Raw genomic sequence first — 22,625 nt, forward strand, 5'->3', positions numbered from 1 at the left:
AGAGATTAATGTTTGAGCCCAACACTTCAGTCAGCTCATCCATCACGTGCCTCTCTTGCTCTGTGAAGCGTCCCAGCTGGATGATGATGAGAAAAGCGTGAGGTCCTGGATGGCAGAGAGTCACTGCTTTCTCCATCTCCTGCTTCATCTCTGTGTCTGAGAGTGTGCTACTGAAGAGACCTGGAGTGTCCACCACTATCACACTTCTCCCACATACCAGACCTTCCCTGCTTTCGGTCTGCAGTGTCAGAGCGCTGGAGCTGATGTCTGACCGAAACTCTCCACGCCCCAGTATAATGTTTCCTGCTGCACTCTTCCCCACACCCTGATGGCCTACCAACACGAGTCTCAGATGCTCCTTTGCTCCTGGAAGAAATTTCCTTTAATAGCGTAATAGTTTAATAGTTTCTTTAAAAATTGCTCACATGAATAGAATGTAACTTATTAACAAGTGACACTGTACAGGAAGTGTGTTTAAAGGTTCAAGACACTGAGCGTGTACTTCACAATGTAGTGTTGGAATGAGTGGCTGTGATTGTGTAATGGAGTCTAGGTGTGTGTAATCAGAATGACGGTCAAAATGAACATGAGAGAGATGAAACAGATTGTCATGTTTTACTTCATGCATTGTTTTATTGTTTTTGTAAGTGAATATAACAATAGAAAACATACACTCTTTTCCATTACATTAGAACTGTAACTCAGTGTAGGGCTGCATGCAATATAGGAAATGAAGATATCTAATTTTGAGATCTTTTATAAAATTTACTGTCACCCTCCCTGTCCTTACATTTTAAAGTCAATAATCCTTGTCCAGTCTACTTAATTTCAGACGTGATCCGTAATGATATATTACTGTATTGTGCATTGTCCTCGGAGTGCTGCAGCAGCAGTGAGACCTGCAACTACAGTAGCTACTCCAACACCAGCAGCAGTTTTCTTGTACATATTGCTTCTTTCTGCTTTATCTCTTGCTTGCTCAGCATCCATTTGAGTTTCTCTTTGAATCCTTAACTGCTCCTCTTGAATTGCTTTTTCAGCCATCTGAAGCATTTCATTTGTGTAGTGATGTCCACCATTTCTTGTAATCAGCTGCTCTATCTGTTCAAGCAGCATGTTAACCTGCATTGGGTCATTGACATCATTGTTAAACACGTGATATCGTCCACTGGTGGTCTGAATAAAGTTAATCAGTTGAGGAGTTTCTCTAACGAATTCATGAATAGTCATCTTACTTTTTGCCAGTCTTTCTCCATGTGTGAAGAGCAGCATGATGTACTGTAGGGAATCATCACCAAAGATACTCTTGATTATTTCCAATGTGGCTTCCTCTTCTTTTGTGAATCTTCCCAGTTGGATAACCACCAAAAACACATGCGGGCCCGGTGCAGAGAGGAATACGCATGTCTTGATCCTTTTTGTAATTTCATCATTTGAAATGTCAGTGTCAAAAAGGCCTGGTGTATCTATTACAGCAATCTTTCTGCCATTTATTTTCCCTTTGACTTTTTCACAGTCTGAGCTCACAGACGAGCTGGACAACTCAGATCTGAATGCTTCTTCTCCCAGGATAGTGTTTCCTGCAGCACTCTTCCCTACTCCAGTCTTTCCCACCAGCACGATCCTCACTTCACTAGTATTCACCTGCTCACTCTGCACTGTTAAATGACAAGTATACCATTATTTCTATATTTATTTCACATGCATTGAGCATAAGGCATAACAATGGCCTTTAACATTTAGCTTTTCATCGCTGTTGTCTATTTATATCTTTATTAATTCCCAATAAAAAAGATTTACCGTTTTATGGTTAAAGATATATGGTTTATACTGTGCTGTAATATATACAACACAGTCTATCCCCTCAATATTAAAAGTGTTTACTTTATTTACTTTCACAGTTGAATATTATCTCTCAGGGCTGTATTTAGATATGCATTACATGTTTGGTGTTTAGACCTCAGACATAACTACCGACTAAAGAACAATGCAGAAGCTATGCATGAGTTACGCATGTGGGGTGGGGTTTGTGCAAAACAGAGGTGTGTCTCAGTTATGTGTGATTTTGTCCTTGTACTTAAGTACATTTTCTTTCGCAGTATCTCCTCAATAGAAGAGCAGTCCAGCACCACTTTCTGACAGTTTGATATAATCACAGCATATCAAGTTGCATTTTTGCAATAAATGCAAATAAATTTTATTGAATATACTCAGCAAAACTATGGAATGCACTTTGAGACCAATATCAAATGCATAAATTACACTATTAATTAATTAATAGTATATTCATTAATACTATTAATTAATATTGTAATTTATGGTTTCACATATAAGAAACCAGAGACATCACCCATCCCAAAGACCTTTAAACCATGGGCACATAGTTGCCTTTTTATTGGCGCACACAGAATTGACCAAATAGTAGCATGATTTTTATTAATCCGACAATCAACATAGCAAATTAAAATTGTGAAAAAAATAGCTTATACCCTGTACACACATTCAGATTTGATGACATTTTTGGATTTTATGCCGATTTTGCATGTCATGGGTTTATAAACTTGTGCACACAAGTAACTGTCATCATGCTATATAAAAATACAATGCTAAATAATAGGATGTGCTTGAGAAAAGAAGAGCTAGTTTATAATCTGTTTAAAAGTGTTTATAATCTTCTTATATGAGTTTATAATCGCTTCCTGTCTCATGCACATCCGATTATTTAGCATTTTGCAATAAATGCAATATTGTTCATTTAAACCATATCTGCATTGATTAATGTGATAAGTACAACTAGGACTATTTATGCAGACGCTAATTAGAAGTTTATTTCATTGTTTGCTATCTTCTCATTCACATATTGTTATTTTGTGTTAGTCTTTTTATTTTTAAATTGTCTCTCTTTTATATTACATCCTGTTACATTTGACAGCAAAAGTAAAAAAAAAAAAAACAACAAAAAAAACCAAAAAACCCTACAATTTCATTATATCTTCAGTTCACATTTTCTATTTTTGATTTTTTTAAGGTTAAATGACCCAGTAATCTTTACAATTCAGTTTTCCAACATTAAGTAATATTATTGTTCTTTTTTTTTCATGTTATAGTTGTGTCGTCATAACTAGCACAATTTAATACACAATTATATATAAATGCATTGATACTGGGTAATAAATTATTAAATGCTGTATCTTAATTGGGCTTAATCACATTGCATTTAGATTAGATTACTTTTTCTTTTTCTTAAAATATAATAAGGAAGTTAGACTTCTACTTAAGGAAGAAATAATCAATGCAAAAAAAAAGACAATAATGCACGTTAAGAGCTCATAATTTTTTAAAATGGTATACAAAGTTAAAAGTAAGCCATTTTAAGACCAAATAACTTACTAGTAAAAGTTTAAATGGTCTCACCTTTCTCAGTTTCCATTGCACTCATTCTAATGCAGAGATCAAGTGTTTCTCTGTGCTGAGGTGTTTATGAAGTCGCTGTGGTACCTGTTTGATGCTGCTGTAGGAGCTTGTGTTTAAATATTCAGGTCATGACACACACACACACACACACACACACACACACACACACACACACACACATTACATCTATGCTGTATATGTTCATAGTGTTTCGGTTTCGTTGGGGTGGATCTCTGAAACTCAGTCTTCCTTTAACCCCAGGCTCACAAAAGACAATTAGCCTGTTTGTTGGCCCAAATTGGAATGACAGATAATTTTAATCCTTGTGCATGAATTAACAAAAGTTACACATGGGTCGATAGAGGACAAAAATGTCCATGTCAAAAAACTGTCATAAACATATTATATATTAATTTTTTTTTCCACTTTCACCGACGTCGATTTTTTTTTTTTTACCAGCATCAGTTTTGATCATAATTACCAAACATTTATTCATTTTCAGAATTGTAACCCATTAAATGATGGTTTGTTTACATTATGCCGCAGATGTTTTTTTTTTTTTTTTTTTTTTATAAAAAAAAAGTAAAATAGTAATTATTTTCCATATACTAAATGCTAAGCAGATTTCTTTTTCTTGGATTATTACAGTCTTTAAATATCAATGATTAACAACAACACTAACTTTGATGCGTTCATATTTTTATGCAGTGTCAGATTTAAAAATAAAACCTACCACTCAGGGCCATAAAGGACAAAAATATCCATGTCAAAAACTGTCATAGAAATATTATATATTAAAACTTTTTTCCACCTTCATTTTCTTCTTCTTCTTTTTTTTTTTTTTTTTTTTTTTACCAGCATCAGTTCTGATCATAATTACCAAACATTCATTCATTTTCAGAATTTTTACCCTTTAAACGCTGGTTTCTTTACATAATGCAAAAATCTTCAAAGCTCAGTAACCTTCTTTAACTCATATACATGGCGTGGGATTTGATGATTTCCAGTACAGTATTATTTCTTTCTTTCAAACTGTTCACACGTAAAATTTTCAGTACAAACACTCTCTCTCTCTCTCTCTCTCTCTCTCTCTCTCTCTCTCACACACACACACACACACACACACAATTATATCATTTATTCAGTTGGTTTGCAGTGCCCTATAATACAGCAGAATTATAAACGAAAAGCATGCATTTTCCCCAGGAACCATTTCGCCCCTCTCCGTGAGACCAAACCAAACGCTGTGACCATCGGAGACTCCATTGTGCGGAACGTCCGTGTCGCCTCATGTAAAGGTAAGGTGCGCACACACTGTTTCTCTGGTGCTCGTGTTCTCGATGTCGCTGCGCAGATACCTGGGATCCTGAAGAAGGACGAGAGCATCGGAGCGGTCATGCTGCACGCGGGGGTGAACGACATCAGGCTGCGACGAAAGAAAGTCTTGAAAATCATCTACGAAGATCATCGTCTCTGGACCTCTCCCCACAGTTGAAATATTCAGTAGACTTTCCGCTTTAAATGAGTGGATAATATCATGGTGTAACTAACAGAAACTGCTCTTTGTTAATAACTGGAATCTGTTCTGGGAGCGTCCTAGGTTGTTCCGTGCTGAAGACCTGCACCTCAGCAGCCTTGGAGCGGATCTCCTGTCAGACAACATCTCCAAGACGCAACACACCATGTGACTGCCTACTGTAAGTACAACTTCCAACACAAACAACATTTAACATAATCAATGTTCAAATAATAATTCAGCACTTGTAGTACATTCTATAGAGACTGTGTCTGTTCCCCGAGCTGAACAAATGCATAGAAAATTTCAGAAAGTTTGTTTTAGTAACCTAACTAACATAAAATTAGATCATACTTGAATGCACAGCCGGCACCATTAATCTGAAGTTAGGACTATTAAACATTAGATCTCTTAAGTCTAAGGCACTTATTGTTAACAAAATCATTACTGATCAGGAATTTAATATAATGTGTTTAACGAAAACTTGGATTAAACCTGATGAGTACATAGCACTGAATGAAGCCAGTCAACCTGGATACAGTTATATACACCAGCCCCGTCTAACTGGTAGAGGAGGAGGTGTTGGTCTCATCTATAGTCATAATCTAGGTGTCACACAAAAACCTGGTCATAAATTCAACTCTTGAAGTTCTTTATACCAGTATAACATATGTAACCACAAAAAATAAGTAAATTCCGCTAATTATTCTTTACAACCCCCCAGGGCCGTATACTGGATTCCTTAGTGAATTTGTAGACTTTATGTCAAACCTGGTTGTTTCTGTAGATAAAGCATTAATCATTGGTGATTTTAATATTCATTTTGATAACCCAGAAGACCCTCTGACAACAGCGGTTGTGTCCACTTTAGATTCAGTAGGGGTCAATCAGAACGTAATCAGACCCACTCATAATGATGGTCACACTCTTGACCTGATACTAACATACAGATTAAATCTAGAAAATATAGTAACACTTCCGCAGTCTGAAGTTGTCTCAGACCATTATCTCATCTCATTTAAATTGCGTATTGATAATAATATTTGTACCTCACCACGCTACCGTGTAAAACATTCACGTCAGCTACTGCACCGAGCTTCATCAATAACCTCCCAGAGACATCAATTATAATTGGATCACCGTCTGATCCCATAGAACTAGATCAGGCAACTGAATGCTTAGAGTCAACGCTCCACTACACACTAGATAAGGTAGCTCCACTCAAAAGAAAAATAATTAGAGAGAAAAAGCTAGCACCCTGGTATAACGATCACACATGCACCTTAAAACAGAATGTAGTTAGAACAGAAGTTAGAACGTAAATGGCGTCAAACCAAATTTGTAGTATTTCAAACAGCATGGAAGGAGAGCCTTCTGAACTATAGAAAATCTCTTAGTGATGCTAGAAAATTCTATCTCTCCACCTTAATGGAAGAAAACAAAAACAATTCTACATTTCTATTCAACATGGAAGCAAAATTAACTAGGAATAAAACCACCACAGAAACAGGCACATAATCACAATTATTATATAGCAGCAAAGATTTCATGAATTTTTTCATTGGTAAAGTTGAAAATATTAGATAAAAATTCAGACTATTAATTTAAAACCAGACAGTTTTATAACTAACCCTGTAGATGATAATATAGCAATATCAGATCAACAATTAGAATGTTTTACTCCCCTTAGAGAGACCAAGCTAGCTTCATTAATTTCTTCAGCAAAATCATCAACCTGTACACTAGATCCTTTACCTACATGGTTCTTCAAACCGATTTGTCCGGGAGAAATTGAACTAAGCCAAACGTAGATACACAAATAACACGCTAACTCTGCATAGCACTACATTCTGGTGGTTATTACACTGCACAATAGAAATCATGATCAAACACTAATCACTGTAAATCAGTGTAAAAGAATCAGAATCATAGGTGGGACCAACACCAAACAAAGAGAACCCCCAGTGTTCATCATATCACTGTAATGCCATACTGTCTGGATGTTCCAGTAGGAGCATAAACAAACTCTAGTTAGTACAGAATGCAGCTGCAAGAGTCCTAACTAGAACCTGAAGATACGATCACATCACCCTGATCTTATCCACACTGCATTGGCTCCTAGTAAAATTTCACATTGATTATAAAATACTATTATTAACCTATAAAGCACTAAACAGTCTCGCGCCACAGTACGTAAGCAAACTTTTGGTCTTCTATGATCCGCCACGCCTACTTAGATCAAAAGGTGCAGGCTATTTGTCAGTACCTCGAATAGTGAAGGCTACAGCAGGGGGAAGAACTTTCTCTTACAAAGCCCCACAGTTATGGAACAGCCTTCCAATTAGTGTTCAGGACTCAGACACAGTCTCAGTGTTTACGTCTAGGCTGAAAACAGATTTGTTTTCTCAAGCTTACCATGAATAGACTTTCTTATACACAAAGTACACAGTCTTATCCATCACGGGATAGTAAGCATACCTAACAATCTCTCCCTCTCTTTACCTCCCTTTCCCTCTCTCCTTCTGTCGAGCCACACATGATTTTATGGAGATGCCAGTGATCCTGACCCTTTCTGCTCTCCGGACCCTCCTGATCCATCCTGATGCCCTACCTCTGGATGGAGCTCTCATCAACTGGAGGCTACAGCCTAGAGATTGCTTAGGATGGTATCGTTTGGACTGCAATTACCACATTTTTGCACTCAGGTCTCTTTTGGTGAACAGTGGACTAGCTCAACAAACAGGCTTCATATAAAAACCATAATGAACTTTCTTTTACTTTTACATTATCTTTTGTTACCCAGATGAGGACGGGTTCCCTTGTGAGTCTGGTTCCGCTCAAGGTTTTTCCTCATTTCATCTTAGGGAGTTTTTCCTTGCCACCGGCTCGCTCAATAGGGATAAATTCACAGATTTAAAATCTGTATCCTGTGTTTATATGTTTCTGTAAAGCTGCTTTGAGACAATGTCCATTGTTAAAAACACTAAACAAATAAAATTGAATTGAATTGAATGTATTTTCCCAATAGGCTAAACCTGAGAAAATACTACACATTTCAGAATTAAAAAAAAAAAAAAATTCAGTGTTTTGAAACCTTGTCAACAAAATAAAAGCCTATTAACACAGAATTCATGATTTTATTCTTAAACTTCATGGGGATTAAATATTGCAGTTTGAATGGGTTTCAATGAGGACATTTTTGTAAATAAGGTCCTGAGTGTAACTATTTTGTGTACCTCATTTACAATAGATTTATGAAAGCAAATGAGAGTGAAATATTAAAATTCCAATAAAAATACACACCTTTTGCAAAATTTATGCTAAATTTATTGCATTAACACAGACAGAATGATAAAAAAATTAAAAAGACAAAAATGTCCATAAGGACATTAAGATGTAACTATGACCAATCTCAATACCATTGAGTTTGGGCATAGTTGAGGTGTGCCACTTGGCCTGTGTACGTAGGATTTCTAGATTTAAAAAAGCATTGAACTTTTTTAGTGAGCTTATCCAGAGCAACTTACAGAAGTTTTTTGTAGCCTTCTTTAAAAAGAAACATATCATGCTAGTCCAAATATTGTAGGTCACAATCTAAGAATACTAGCATGTAAAAGCTGTTACAGAAAAGTTAGTACAGCAATGAACTATGTATACTGTAAGAGCGATGGATTGTTGGAGGAAAAGCAAGATGTGACACAGATCCAGTATACTTTGTTTCTTTTCATACATGATTACAAATTCAAGGATGTTTGTATTGGCAAGTTCATTAAAAAGGTGTACATGACTATCATATATCAAAAGCTATTATATATTTAAGAAAAGACAGAACATAAGAACAAGCAGATCATGAAGTAAAACTACACCAGTTACACATATTGTTATGTGGAAAGCATCTTCAAAAGAAATGAAAATTAATTGTGACAGGAGAAGAAGAAGAAGAAGAAGAAGAAGAAGAAGAAGAAGAAGAAGAAAAAGAAGAGAAGAAGAAGAAGGACAGGGAGATACAGAAATGCTGGCTGAACTGAAAGCTGCCATCTGAGCCCTCAAGAGAGATTAAGGATTCTAAAAGAGTAAAAAACAGAAAGGAAACTGAAGCATATGAGTCTCACACCATGACAAACCCTAAATTAATGCATTCTGCAGTTAAAGGAGTGCACTTTGGGAGTGACATAAATCATTTAACAAGGCATTTTCCATCTTTAGGAAACAATAAAGTCTGTTACAGTTTTGCAGATGACAGACTTCCTCTTAAGAAATTTGAGAAAAAGGAAAAGGACCTTAGACCCCGGATGCTTGGTAAGTTCCTACTTATTAATTCGGACAAGATGGAAGTTCTTTTACTAGGGCAGAGGGGGCAAACTGCGGCCCGATTTTGGTCCAAAATGACTAATTTGATGCAATACAAACAAAATCCAACAGATGGCGGTGTAGCCTGCAGTACAGTATATTACAGTATATACATTCAGAGTTAAAATGGGCTCAGTAATATCTAATTCACTACTGCCTTGACATGAATGAGTGAAAAATGAGTGCATGAACATAAAGAAAAGTAGATTCCAAATATCAAATGTTTTAATGAAAAATGGACAGCAAAATGCTTTTTCACCAGTATCGGACAGAAGGTGGTATGTCTGGAAAAATGCTTTTTCACCAGTATCGGACAGAAGGTAGTATGTCTGATATGCCAAGAAAGTCTTGCTATTTTTAAAGACTACAACCTCAGTCCTCGTTAGCAAGCATGCTAACTATGTTGTCAACCTGTCATCTTCAGAAAAGCCAAACAAAGCTTTGAAATGTAAAAGCCCAACAAAATACATTTACTAAACAGTGCTCTACTCAAGACTCTGTAATGAAGGCTAGTTATGTAGTGGCACAAAAATAATAACAATCGCAAAGCATAACAATCCTTTTGCAGATGGGGAGTTTGTGAAGGACTGCATGGTGGGGACTGCTGATATACTTTATCCTGGTACTACAACTTGGTACTAAAATTAGCTTATCATGAAGAACCATAACAAGGTGTGTGGAAGTGATAGCTGAAGAGCTAATCTCTTAAGTGAAAAAAGCAGATGCCTTCAATCTGTTTTCTATAGCACTAGATGAGAGTACTGACATCAGAGACTTTGTGTGTGAACAAACCTCAGTCACGAACTACAACAAATCCCAACACAGAGCAAATTTAACAAATAACCCCTTGTGAGCTATTCTGAGGATTTCTACATCAAAGATTACACCAGACTTTGACACCTTTGCCAAGAGACGGGGCCAGGCTCATTTTGAGCGCAGTTGAGATCATTTGATAATTGTAAATATGACTCACAATGGACATTAAAAGAAAATTGTTCCTTAATATGCCAAATGTTTCAGAACTGTTTATTACACATCTGTTGTAATATTTCTACATATATCCAGTGATATGCACAAGGGTAGAGATGCAGAAAACTGTTTGAGGTGTTATAGAAATGTACAATTGTAAATAATAAATAAATAAATAAATAAATAAATAAATAAATAAATAAAAAAGAAGGCAGAACTGCATGTCCATGTATACTTACAGTACAGTAGTAATTGAGTGTCAATACATTGATGGGGCCCTAGAGACAAAAAGTTTGCCCACCCCTGTACTAGGGACATGGGCAACACTAATTACGCTTTCTGATTATGTAGTAACTCTTGATGGCCTTTTAGTTACACTATGTGCAGCAGTAAAAAACCTTGGTGTGATTATTGACTTCAGTTACACCTTTGAAGCTCAAGTGGATAATGTTAGTAGGATAGCATTTTTCATCTCAGAAATATTACTAAGCTAAGCAATATACTGTTACATGATGCAGAAAAAAACTAGTTCATAGTTAATAGTTTCTAGGCTTGACTATTGTAAGACCGCGCTATCTGGACGTTCTAGTATGTGCATAAACAAACTCCATTCAGTCTACTTCGGCAACGATTATCTTCACCATAGACAATTCCACCATCCCCAGACCACCAGAGTGTACCCTCAGTCACATTTTTTACTTTCTTCTTGTGTAGTCTGTAATCAATTCCTGTGTTTCTTTGACTTTTCTTAATCTTTTCCTTTATTGTTATTTTGATAGATTTGTTTCTTTCCCTGCTATAGTTTGATTTATTAGTGTATATTCTAATGAAGAAAATCTACACTTGCATCAGCATTCCTGGAAACATTACATTGACAGAGCGCCTCATATTTTGTATCTGTATTTGTATCCTTTTAGAACACATTATCTGTTCATTCTGAATAATGTGTTCATATTTGGTTACATCTCTAATGCATGCTTTACTAACAAACTAACAAAGGAAGAAAACAGTCCCTCAGTTTTTTTTATTCCCATTATTATTATTTTGTATATGCACCCAAAAAACACTCACATAAAGGTAATAATTGTTAAAGAAAAAAAAAATATAAATACACAATAGATGATTTCACATAAAAGCTGAATGTGACATTGTTGTTTTGCTTCGGTGAGTGTAACACACAACTTGCACAATCGCTGATTGCTTTGAATCCAGAGAGCGATACCTTTTTGAATCTGAAGTTACTCCAGCACATCATGTCATTAACAAAATCAACCTTTGTTGAGACAGAGTGTATTGTTGCTAATTTCTACACAAATTAAAAAAGGAGGAAAATGTGAACACAAAATCATCTTTCAAAGTACCACAAAACATTAGAAGCAATGCCAAGTGTACTGACGGCTTTGAAGACCACTTCCGCTTAACTGCTTCAACCATGTGTGAAAATTAATTTCCAGTTTGGAGGAATGTATTCACAGACCACAAGATGTTCTATGCGCCACACGCATAAGGCCCAGCTCATTCAGCTTGCGTTTGAGAAGGAACTCACATGCAAGTGTCTACATGAAAGATGGAAAGATAAAGGAACCCTAGTTAGGTTAGTTTTAGTTAAACGTCACAATAGTTAAAGAAAAGGGAAAAAAAAGAAATACACAATAGATGATTTCACATAAAAGCTGAACGTGACTTTTTTGTCCTGCTGAAGGAGTTTATAGACATTCAAAATACAATCAGCTTTTTATAAGCATTTTCATCAAGTCCCTTAAAAGTCTTTATTATGAATTAAAGTCAACCAGAAGATACTGTTTTTACAACAGTGTCAATACGAGGAAAAGACAGAGAAAAGTTCATATCAACAAATCAGTATTATAGTTAATGTTTCAGCCTGCATCACTGCTATTCATTCCTGTTATGGCTGCCCATGCTGGCTTATAGACTGCTTTAAAAAATTGCTTATAATCACTAGTCCAATTTCTTGAAAATAATTCCGTCACCATGGAATACTTGGAAGTAATCCATTTAATTGTGGATTTTAATAACACTAAATCTAGAAGAATAATTTTGTTTAATTGAAAATACAATAATCTGTGGCCTCGCTGTCACACATCATTTTTAGTATCATTAAAAAAAAGTAACAGTCAAAGTAGATCTGAGACTATATTATTACTTTAAAAGCAAATCTGGTCATGTTGTTTAAAACAGGTTACGAATCTCTGTGTAAACTGCATTTAAAAAATTGCCTATCATTCCAAACACTGAGGTGCTTCTCTCAGCATACCATCTTGCCTGTCTCTCATGTTCCTCCTGAGCTTTCTTTTTTTCTCTCTCAAAGGCTTCTCCTTCAAACTTCGCCCTCAGGTCTTCTATCTCCTTCAGTCTCTGTGCTTCATTCTCTTTCAGGATCCGCTGTTTCTCTGCTTCTACCACTCTCTCTGCCTCCTGAAGCATCTCTGTAGTGTAATAATCTCCACCATTTATAGTCACCATCATATCAATCTGGTCCAGGAGCTGGATGACTTGTTCTGGATTCTGATCTTCATTATCGAACACATGGTATCCGGCTTTGCATTTCTTGATGAAATTGAAAAGTTTTGTATTGTTGCGTACAAACTGATGAATATTTTTCCCCTTTAGTCGATCTCCATGAGTGAAGAGAGCCATGGTGTAACTGGAAGAATTTTTCCCAAAAATTGCTTGAAATATCTTAACTGTTTTTTCTTCTTCATCTGTAAATCTACCTATTTGAATCACAACTAAAAAGACATGAGGTCCTGGGGCAGAGAATGGAATGCACAGCTTAATCCGACTGACCACCTCATCTTCAGATAACTGAGTGTCAAACAATCCTGGAGAGTCAATAACAGACACTTTTCTACCATATACACTTCCAACAGCTTTTTTACACTCTGTAGTTACAGAGGAAGAAGAGAGCTCAGATTCAAAAGCCTTTTTTCCAAGGATGGTGTTTCCTGTTGCGCTCTTGCCCACACCGGTCTTTCCGATCAGCAGGATCCGAAGCTCATTGTTGAATTCTGTTACTGTTAGAACATGAAATTAGTTTAATCTCTTTTGCATTTTTGGAATAATTTTGCTTATGTTAATATACAATACCTACCTTGTTCACTCGAAGAACTGCTCTCTTGCATAAAAATCTGTGGGAAAATTTTGAGTGGTCTGTTATATGTTCAAATGTATAGTACATATAACTATACAATATGCAAAAATTATATCATAAGTGACCTTCTAGGTGCAATTTAGGAGCATAAAGTAGTAATTATTTGATGGAGGTGCATATATGGGGGCAAATATCTTCATGGACTATTCACTTATGCTGTATTCATCTCTCTACAAATGGTCATTTGTGGTCAGCAAGCAGTCTTAATGAAAAAACAATCATTAAAGCATCCAGCATTCAGCAACTGCTGTATTTTATTTCATGTTGTGTGTTTCTACTTTTCACTATTGTCATCCTAGGCTACAGTAGTACAGAATAATACAAAAATACAAAACTACAAACACACACACAAAAACTAAAACTCCTTCCTGCATATAATAAGTACACTTAATAAGAGAAGTATTATGTCAGTTGTGAAATTTCATCCTACCTGAATCGCAAAAGTTGCCACAACCATAAAACATGCCAGCAGCAGGAGTTTATGAGAAAGAAGCCAGGCCATGTACTGCTTTAATCGTCCTGAGAATATTTATGTTAAGGCTCAAATAAAGTGACTCAAAATATGGCAATAAACATAACCATATGACAATTATTATTAAATACTGTAATTAACATGAACTTTTAAACACAAATGGGCTACCACAAAGTTTCTATAATTTTAAAACTGACATTTAACTGACATATAATTTTAAAACTGACATGAAAACATTTTTAGACATAAGCCTCACCTGTCATCTTGCTTGTAGACGTTGTGGAGTCTATCAGATCTGAGTTTGGAGCTCACTGTCTCTCAGAGGCTGAGTTTTGTTTTCCCCTGCAAGATAAGTTTCATTTTCATTTCCACTCCTTGAAAGACGTTTACACAAAACAGGATCTTTTGTTTTTGCACTTGGCCAAGTCATGAACTAAGCTTGATCTTAGTCTGCTTAAGTTGTGTGAGAAAAATGATTAACTCTTAAGGTTATGGTGAAGGGAAGCTAAGGCAGCGTTTTATTGTGATATCATATGTTAAAGCATATGATTTAGACATTAAAATTAATAGAGATACTCTAATAGCAGCAATTCACCAATTGCAGTTTTCGGGTTTTAATAATTGCTGTATGCCATTTACTATTGTCAGCTTTTCATTTTTATTAAATTGATCTAAAGTAAATTCCTAAAATGTGTTCATTTGCAAAACTAGGGAATACAACATATCCTACATAGTTATTTCCTTGGAATTATAAGGTGCTATCTGACTCAATTTTAATGCCACAAAGTAGATGTGTGAATTACAATTATACTGTAATTTTCTTACTAAACCAGAGAATAAATCATGTACAGTGTATATCTATATGAATAGAACCTCTGTGTGTATAAAGCAGTAAAATTTTAAACATCATGAACAGTTCAACATCTGAGGCACTCTAGCATTACAGAGGCATTCATTCTCTATAACCACTGGCATCTTATGGTAAACAGGGAGCAAAATGTGTGGTGTAAGTGCTGAACAGGACAAAATTCAAATTTAAGGTTACATTTGAGCTCAAATTTAGGTTGCACTGTACAGATGAGCTCTACATTAATGTACACATCCCACTGCTGTAATACACTGTCAGTAACTTACCACTAGTTATGATTCCAATTGGTTGTAATGAAGGCAAGATCACTATTCCTTCTTACTGATGTATATCATTTTATTTATTGAAGTATTAGGAAAACACATTAAGGGCAAGTCGCATGTCATGTGAAGTAGTGTGGAGTTACAAAAAGAAATTCCGGAAATACCGAAAATTCGACACTTGCACAAAGAGGATCATGAATAAATATGTAAAATAGTTTCATTTTCAGCAAGAGGGAGATAACCACAGAGAGAGAGAGAGAGAGAGAGAGAGAGAGAGAGAGAGAGAGAGAGAGAGAGAGATTACTTAAAGTTGAAGCAAATACAAGAACTTTAATGGCAATAATACAACTCCATGAAGACACAAGACTAAGCAAGTCAGCACAACATAGAAGATATTTAATGTTAAGAAAGTGGGGAACAAGAATATAAATGCTAGAGCCTTGACATAAAGACCTTGAGAAACCTTAAAGGAAAATGGCCAGGAAACCCGAGAAGTCTTTAAACTAGCACTCATAATTTAGGCAGGCTCCAGGTAGGTTCAAATCTGCCCATTCGAGCAGGCAGATGAAATGAGGTGCTTTGTACTCATCTGCTCAGCTGTATCTATTCTCAGATGCTTTGAATAAAAGCATCAACCTAATAAGTAAATATGAACTTTATAAAATAGATTCATGTTAAAAAGTCCTTGATATACTCACACCTGTGACTGCATCACAAGAATTTACAGTAATTTCATATTAATGCACCAGGTTTTAAAGTGTTATACTTAAGCCATTGTTCTGTCTGTAGAATTCCGCAAACTTTCTGCTGCTTAGAAACTGAAACTTATTGTTAATTTATACTCATAACAGTATGAGAGGATTGACAGTAATGCCTGGTTGACTTGACCACATTATATGATGGAAAAAATGTTTATAACAAATATTATTAATAATAAATTAAATATTCTTGCCATTTTATAAAAGCAACAAGCCACTTGAGGAAGTGCATTACAGTGATTTTATTACCATAAAGGGACACCACAAGATAAGGAAGCTGTTGAAGAGGAAAAAGTTCTTACATTTACTGAAAAGCCCCTATCTTTCAGACAGGAAGCAAACCATTGCAATAATAATAATAATAATAATAATAATAATAATAATAATAATAATAATAATAAACCTTATTTTATAGAGTGCCTTTAAATGCAGCTTCTCAAAGTGCTGTACACAAAATAAGCAGTACACAGAAAAATAAAAATTATAAAAAATAATAAAAATGACAACAATAATAACAATAATAATAAAAGTAGACATCAGCAATCAAAAGTCTCATTTCTTATGGTTGCAGGGTACACTTTGCATAGAACATGCACAACTTTGATTGAACTTATGTTGTGCTTAAATGTGCTTTATAAATAAATTTTGATTGGCTGAAATGTTGAAAAGGGGCTTTAGGCACTCGAATTTGTGTGGCTTATTCCTTGAGTGGCTTATTGCTTTAGTAAATGTATAAATAGAGAGTTCCGTAAAGTATGCAAAAGTCAGCATGAAGTTAAAAGATATCTTATTCGGAAATAGCTCAAGTAAAAGTTAAAGTAACTTAAGAGAAAATTACTATTCAATATTATGTGCACATAAACCTCAGAAGTGCCTGAGTAATAAAAACAGAGAAAAACTGGTAGCATCTTTCCATGTTATTGAATATTCATTACTATATTCCTCTGATTACTATTAATATTATCCTCTGACACTCCAGGGGTTTTTTTGGTTTTTTTTTTTTTTTTTTCCAAAAATGACTTTAACTGAATGTTACAAAGTAAAACGTTATACTACACTTAACAATTAACCACAAGAACATACATATTCCATGTAAAGAACAAAGATTAATGTCAAAAATACCCCAGCCTTAATACAGAAGATGAAACAGATGAATACAGCACTTTTTTTGATGATCATGTCAGACATTACAGATTCTGGAGTGATTTTACAATCACTAGTGTACAAACTATATTGGGTAATTATTGAATTTAACTGCTATGGAAATTATTAAAGTGGAAATTTGAAACATGGCCTGGTGGTTTGAATCCATAATATCGTAATATCATGTCAAATAAAATCTGAATAAATTTTGAAAAATAAGAGTAATATGTTTCAGCCTTTTCTCTTGCTTCCTCTTCATGTTGCTTAGTTTTCTTTTTTCTCTCTCTCTCAAAGTCTTCTCCTTCAAACTTCGCCCTCAGGTCTTCTATCTCCTTCTGTCTCTGTGCTTCATTCTCCTTCAGGATCCGCTGTTTCTCTGCTTCTATCTCTCTCTCTGCCTCCTGAAGCATCTCTGTAGTGTAATAATCTCCACCATTTACAGTCACCATCATATCAATCTGGTCCAGGAGCTGGATGACTTGTTCTGGATTCTGATCTTCATTATCGAACACATGGTATCCGCCTCTGCATTTCTTGATGAAATTGAAAAGTTTTGTATTGTTGCGTACAAACTGATGAATATTTTTCCCCTTTAGTCGATCTCCATGAGTGAAGAGAGCAATGGTATAACTGGACGACTTTTCCCCAAAAATTGCTTGGAAAATCTTAACTGTTTTTTCTTCTTCCTCTGTAAATCTGTCTATTTTAATCACAACTAAAAAGACATGAGGTCCTGGGGCAGAGAATGGAATGCACAGCTTAATCCGAGTGACCACCTCGTCTGCAGATAACTGAGTGTCAAACAGTCCTGGAGAGTCAATAACAGACACTTTTCTACCATATATACTTTCATGGACTTTCTCGCACATTGTGGTTACAGATGAAGATGAGGTCTCAGATTTAAAAGCCTTTTTTCCAAGGATGGTGTTTCCTGTTGCACTCTTGCCAACACCGGTCTTTCCAATCAGCAAGATCCGAAGGTCATTGTTGAATTCTGTTACTGTTAGAACATGAAATTAGTTTCATCTCTTGGTGCACTTTTGGAATATATTTTTTCTTAAATTATTATACATACCTTGCTCACTTGAAGAGCTGCTCTGTTGCTTCAAAATCTATTGGAAAATGGCATTTTGAGTGGTCTATGTCAGATATACAATGTAAATACTAAAGCAACTTGGTAAGTACAAAATTGATTCAACATACTGGTGAAAACAGAATCCAGATATTTAGTGGAGACATGCAGCACCAACATAAAGTAAATACTATATTTAGTTCATTTTCATGTAGTTGCATAATTGGGAGCAAATATCTTCATGGGTAGGGCATTCATGGTTTATTTACCATGTTCATTAGCTAATTATAGCTAATCTTGGATTCATGGACAAGCATCAATGTGTCCTTACCTATTTAAAACAAGGTTGTTACGCCACGGCCAGCAGATGGCACTGCGGCACGGCTTCTGACTACTCACGTGACTCTTTTGTTTTCGTTCGCTTCCCGCTTGGACATTGAACTAAGTTTGATCATGTCTCTGATTTGCCCCAGGTGTCCATGTTTTGGTTTGATCAGGTTTGCTATTGAAAACCCCCGTGTGACTGCGCACTTCGCGCAGTATTATAGTTGGTATAGTTTGTACCAAACGTCTAATGCGGTTCCCGTTTATGTTTGATTACGATAGTGAATGCGTTAGCATGTTGAGCGGTCTGGTTTCATGCCCTGCTCTAGTTTCAAGCCACGGTACTAGTTTCTTGTTTTCCTGGTGAAGACCGCGTTTTCTGTGTTTGTTTGTCTACTGTTAATAAAGACTTTGACCTGCACCTGCATCCGCCTCCAGTCTACGTTTTGTAACAAGGTGCTTTTTTTCTAACCGTAACCCTAACCGCTTTGTGACAATGTCCACTGTTAAAAGCGCTTTACATATGAAATTTAATTGAAATGAACAAGATGGAGTATTCAATAACCACTATGCACCATTTAATGCTAGGCTGCATGTCCCTTTCTTGCACATAATGTAACTTTAGGTTTAATAATAAAAGTATCATGTTAGTCATGACATTTCAACTTACGTGAATCCCAAAAGCTGCCACAAGCACAAAACATCCCAACAGTTTAGGAGAAAGCAGCCAGGTCTTGTACTTCTTTACTTGTTCTGTGTGCTCACTTTCGGAAACTGTAAGAGAGTCAAAGAAATTATATGTTCAGGCCCAGGGACGTTTTTAGGATTTGAAAACATCAGGGGCTAAATTGGGTGGGCTTATTCTCCCCAAGAATAACATGTGCTGCAAGAACAATTTTTATGCAATAGATCAAAGTAATTCTTGCAACTTTATCATATGAGACCAATCAAGGAAAAGCATAAGGCAGTAATTTCAATACAGATTTTTAATATTTATTTGTAATTTTGCCAACATGATATCTCAGTGTGAATATTTAACTTGGTAATTTTGGGGGGAAAGATAAGCCCATGAAGGAAATGCGGTGAAAAATACCTTAATTGAAATGTAGAGTAAAATTAATAAAGAATATTACTAAACAGCTGTAAAGGGGATACAGAGAAAATGCTTTGCTAAAACGGCCATAAGAAGATTCCAACTCCTGAGTCTTCCAAGACGAGGGCTATAAAATGGAAGTGCTTTTTTGAATTGTTTCTTTTCATCGTCTGTCATGTAATGATTACTGTAAAGCCAGTACTAAAAGTTGTGATAGATATTTAAATAAATCATGACGCACAACAATATCACAAATGGATGGAAGCCCACTTCAAGCACTTTTATTCATTTCACTTTTCATTTCAGAGGGACAGTCACACCTGACATCTTCAGTCGATGACGGCAATGACGGGGGGTGTCATGGGCAAGGAAGGGTGCACACTCAGAAAGGATGTGTTAATATCCTATGCACTTTTTTAGTTATTACTATTTCAACATGTTTTCCAATTATCTAATAAATGTGTTAAAAAAAAAAAAGAGTCAGAGTCCTGAGTCGAGGAAACGAAATGACCACAGGTAAGTTAGCGTTCATCACTATATAGTGTTAACGCCGCTGAAAATGCCTGGCCGAGTTTGTGATATTTAAGCAGGGAGCTCTCGAGAAATTTTCATTGGTATTCATTGGAAAACAGTAACACAGCAAGTGATAATTAACTTTACCTATCGCGACTGCTTCAAAAGTGAATATCGTACTGCTTCCTCCGTGTTGGTGTTACACTTCTAGTGTCATTAGTTAGCTCAGTAATGTCGAGGCCAAAAGTTCTTCACAAGGTTAACGTGACAAAAAGAGTGGATGGGGTTTTGGTTGTAATGTTTTCTACTATCTCTAAAGGCAGGAAAATAAATATTCGCAAGTTAGCTTGATTTTCCTGGTGAGTCTACAGCACCATTTTGTTCATTAGGAGAGCGGAGGTCACATCTGCAAAATTACACAATTTGGGATTCTGTACACAACTTCTCAGTTAAAGCCCAAAGGCATTTGCCCATATTTTGTACCAAACAACTAACAAACACTGTTTTTGCTCTTTTACAGCTTTTCAAATAGAAGGGAGTGGGACTCTTGTCTTCCCAGATGGCAGAGAGATTTGTACGAAGATGCAACAACTCCAATATGTGTTAAAGGTGTTGAAAGCAAGACAAAATGTGTTGTCCGTAACTAGACACGCAGCTGTGTTAAAAATTAACACGTGATATATTTGAGATTTTATCATTTGTTTAATTCCACTAAGTTCCTGGGCAATTCCAGGCAAAAAAACATCCAGGGCTAGACTAAAATTTAGATTTAGATTTTAAAACGAGTCCTAATAAAATTAAATGGTTCAAGAAATAAAATATGCTAATAACAATAAAATTAATGTTTAGACATGATGAGGTTACTTTAGGCATTAGCTATAATCCTAATCTAGACATATGATCAAATTAATAGAAATGTAATTCTGACCTGCCATGGTACTTGTGGGTCTCGGAGTCTCTCAGCTGTGTGGAGCACACTGTCTCTCAGAGTTTCCCCTGAATGATCAGTTTCACTTTCCTTTCCTCTCACACAGCAGTATTTACACAAAACAGGATTTGGGACGTCACCAAGCCGGAACTAGAGATAAATATTTCTCCCTTATTTCCCTGAAAGCAAAAGGATTCTGTGATGTTTCATTAAAGCGAATCTGTACATGTAAAATAAATACTGTACTAATAATATATATATATATATATATAAAAAACTGTGATTTACTCACTTACAGGTACACGACCGCCCCCTAATGGGTATTTTACACATTACATTCACCAGCATAACGGAACTGTATTCCTTCCTTCCTTCCTTCCTTATGAGTTACTTAACATGTAGAACATGGAATCATGAAATTCCTGTAGCTTGAAACACATATTTTTCTCTCTTACACACTTCCCTCACACATTTTTTTTTCACAAACGTTTTTCTCAAACATTTTATACTGTGTGTTTCCCCCCTCTCTCTTTTTCTCTCACACAAAATCTTGATTTCTCTGTGAGGTTTTGACAGTTCGTCCAGACCTTGTTTTTCACCCTCTTTGATGAAATGATAGTAGTGTGACTGGAATTAGACTCGGGCAAATCTGCTCCTGGTTGTTCTTCCTGTGCTGGAATTTCTGGGGCGTTATCAGGGATAGTAGTCACAAGTTGATCCTGACCATGAAATTCTTTGTGAAAGTCATCATCCAGTTTGACTGCAACAGAAGTTCATGGTGGAAGCTCCGGTAATGTTCTGACACTAATCGTAGTACTTTCTGTAACTTCTTTTTGGCCTTTTGATTGGCCTTTCTCACTTTCCAAAGATGAGACCAGGCTGGTTGCAGGTGTGACTCCAAATTAGGAACTGTAGTTTGTTGTGGATAAAAATGACATAAAATAAACATGAGGGAGACCTAGTATGAGTAATATGTAATTTTATTGATAATTCACAGGACTGGTGGGTGCGTAATCTTGAGGAGAGCGGTAGGGGGAAGAAAATGGGGTGTGTCCTGGGGACATGGGATAGTCAGCAAAGGTGAAATAAGAAGACCACTGAGAGTGGGGCGGACTGACAGGTGAGAAGAGGGAAGAATGGTCAGAGCCCAGATCAGAGAAGGTGACATCTTCCTCAGACTGAAAGCTGGCGGGAGGTTCTGTCTGTGTAGAGGCGTCAATACACACATTCACGGGGTGGATTCTGTATCGGGGGGGGACCCCGCATTTCCATTTCCAGAGGGGGTGCTGCGAAGAACGTTAAGTAGCACCATGATGTCAGCAGTGAGATGAGCGAGCTGATAGTGAGTGTCCAGATCCAGATCCAGACGGGCACCTAGACACACAGAAGCGGTATTAGGCGGATATTGACGAATTGGATTCACACTTTAAGATCTTTTAAGAGTAACACACTATGGTTTATTAGTCAAAAAGTCAAAAAGAAGTATAAGAGCTGAAGAGTGCAAACACACACACACACACACACACACACACACACACACACACACACACACACACATACACTCTCGTACAGTCAAGGACGGGCATATAGACATAACACACACACACACACACACTCTCTGTCTCTCTCTCACACACACATATTATAACTTTACAAGAATAATAAAAAGGAGTATTAAGATATTATAAGGGTAATATCTTATAATAATAAAATATATACTCTTTATAAAATACTCTTTATAAAAAGTAGTAGGATATGTAGGATAGTAGA

At 36.1% G+C, this 22,625-nt stretch overlaps 1 protein-coding gene across 1 annotated transcript; it reads right to left on the minus strand.

The window, feature by feature from the left end:
* Positions 1-389: 389 nt before the first annotated feature.
* Positions 390-20,986, minus strand: LOC128605745 (uncharacterized). Its single transcript, XM_053621458.1, has 9 exons — positions 20,856-20,986; positions 18,992-19,095; positions 18,001-18,037; positions 17,038-17,925; positions 14,150-14,200; positions 13,852-13,940; positions 13,362-13,398; positions 12,674-13,284; positions 390-1,644 (listed from the first exon to the last, which is right to left on the minus strand). Exons 1-9 carry the CDS (start codon positions 20,860-20,862, stop codon positions 853-855), a joined length of 2,616 nt encoding a protein of 871 aa, XP_053477433.1. The 5' UTR covers positions 20,863-20,986; the 3' UTR covers positions 390-852.
* Positions 20,987-22,625: the final 1,639 nt, after the last annotated feature.

The sequence above is a fragment of the Ictalurus furcatus genome, chromosome 3 (assembly GCF_023375685.1).
Source record: "Ictalurus furcatus strain D&B chromosome 3, Billie_1.0, whole genome shotgun sequence".
NCBI classification, from domain to species: domain Eukaryota; kingdom Metazoa; phylum Chordata; class Actinopteri; order Siluriformes; family Ictaluridae; genus Ictalurus; species Ictalurus furcatus.

Excerpts from the sequence above, each read along its gene's own strand:
- LOC128605745 (XM_053621458.1), bottom strand. Across the intron at positions 14,201-17,037 it reads CTTTAATAATTTCCATAGCA|CTCCAAACTCAGATCTGATA; the intron begins GTTAAATTCAAT and ends AGAGACAGTGAG. Across the intron at positions 1,645-12,673 it reads TGCTTCAGGAGGCAGAGAGA|GTGAATACTAGTGAAGTGAG; the intron begins GTGGTAGAAGCA and ends CAGAGTGAGCAG.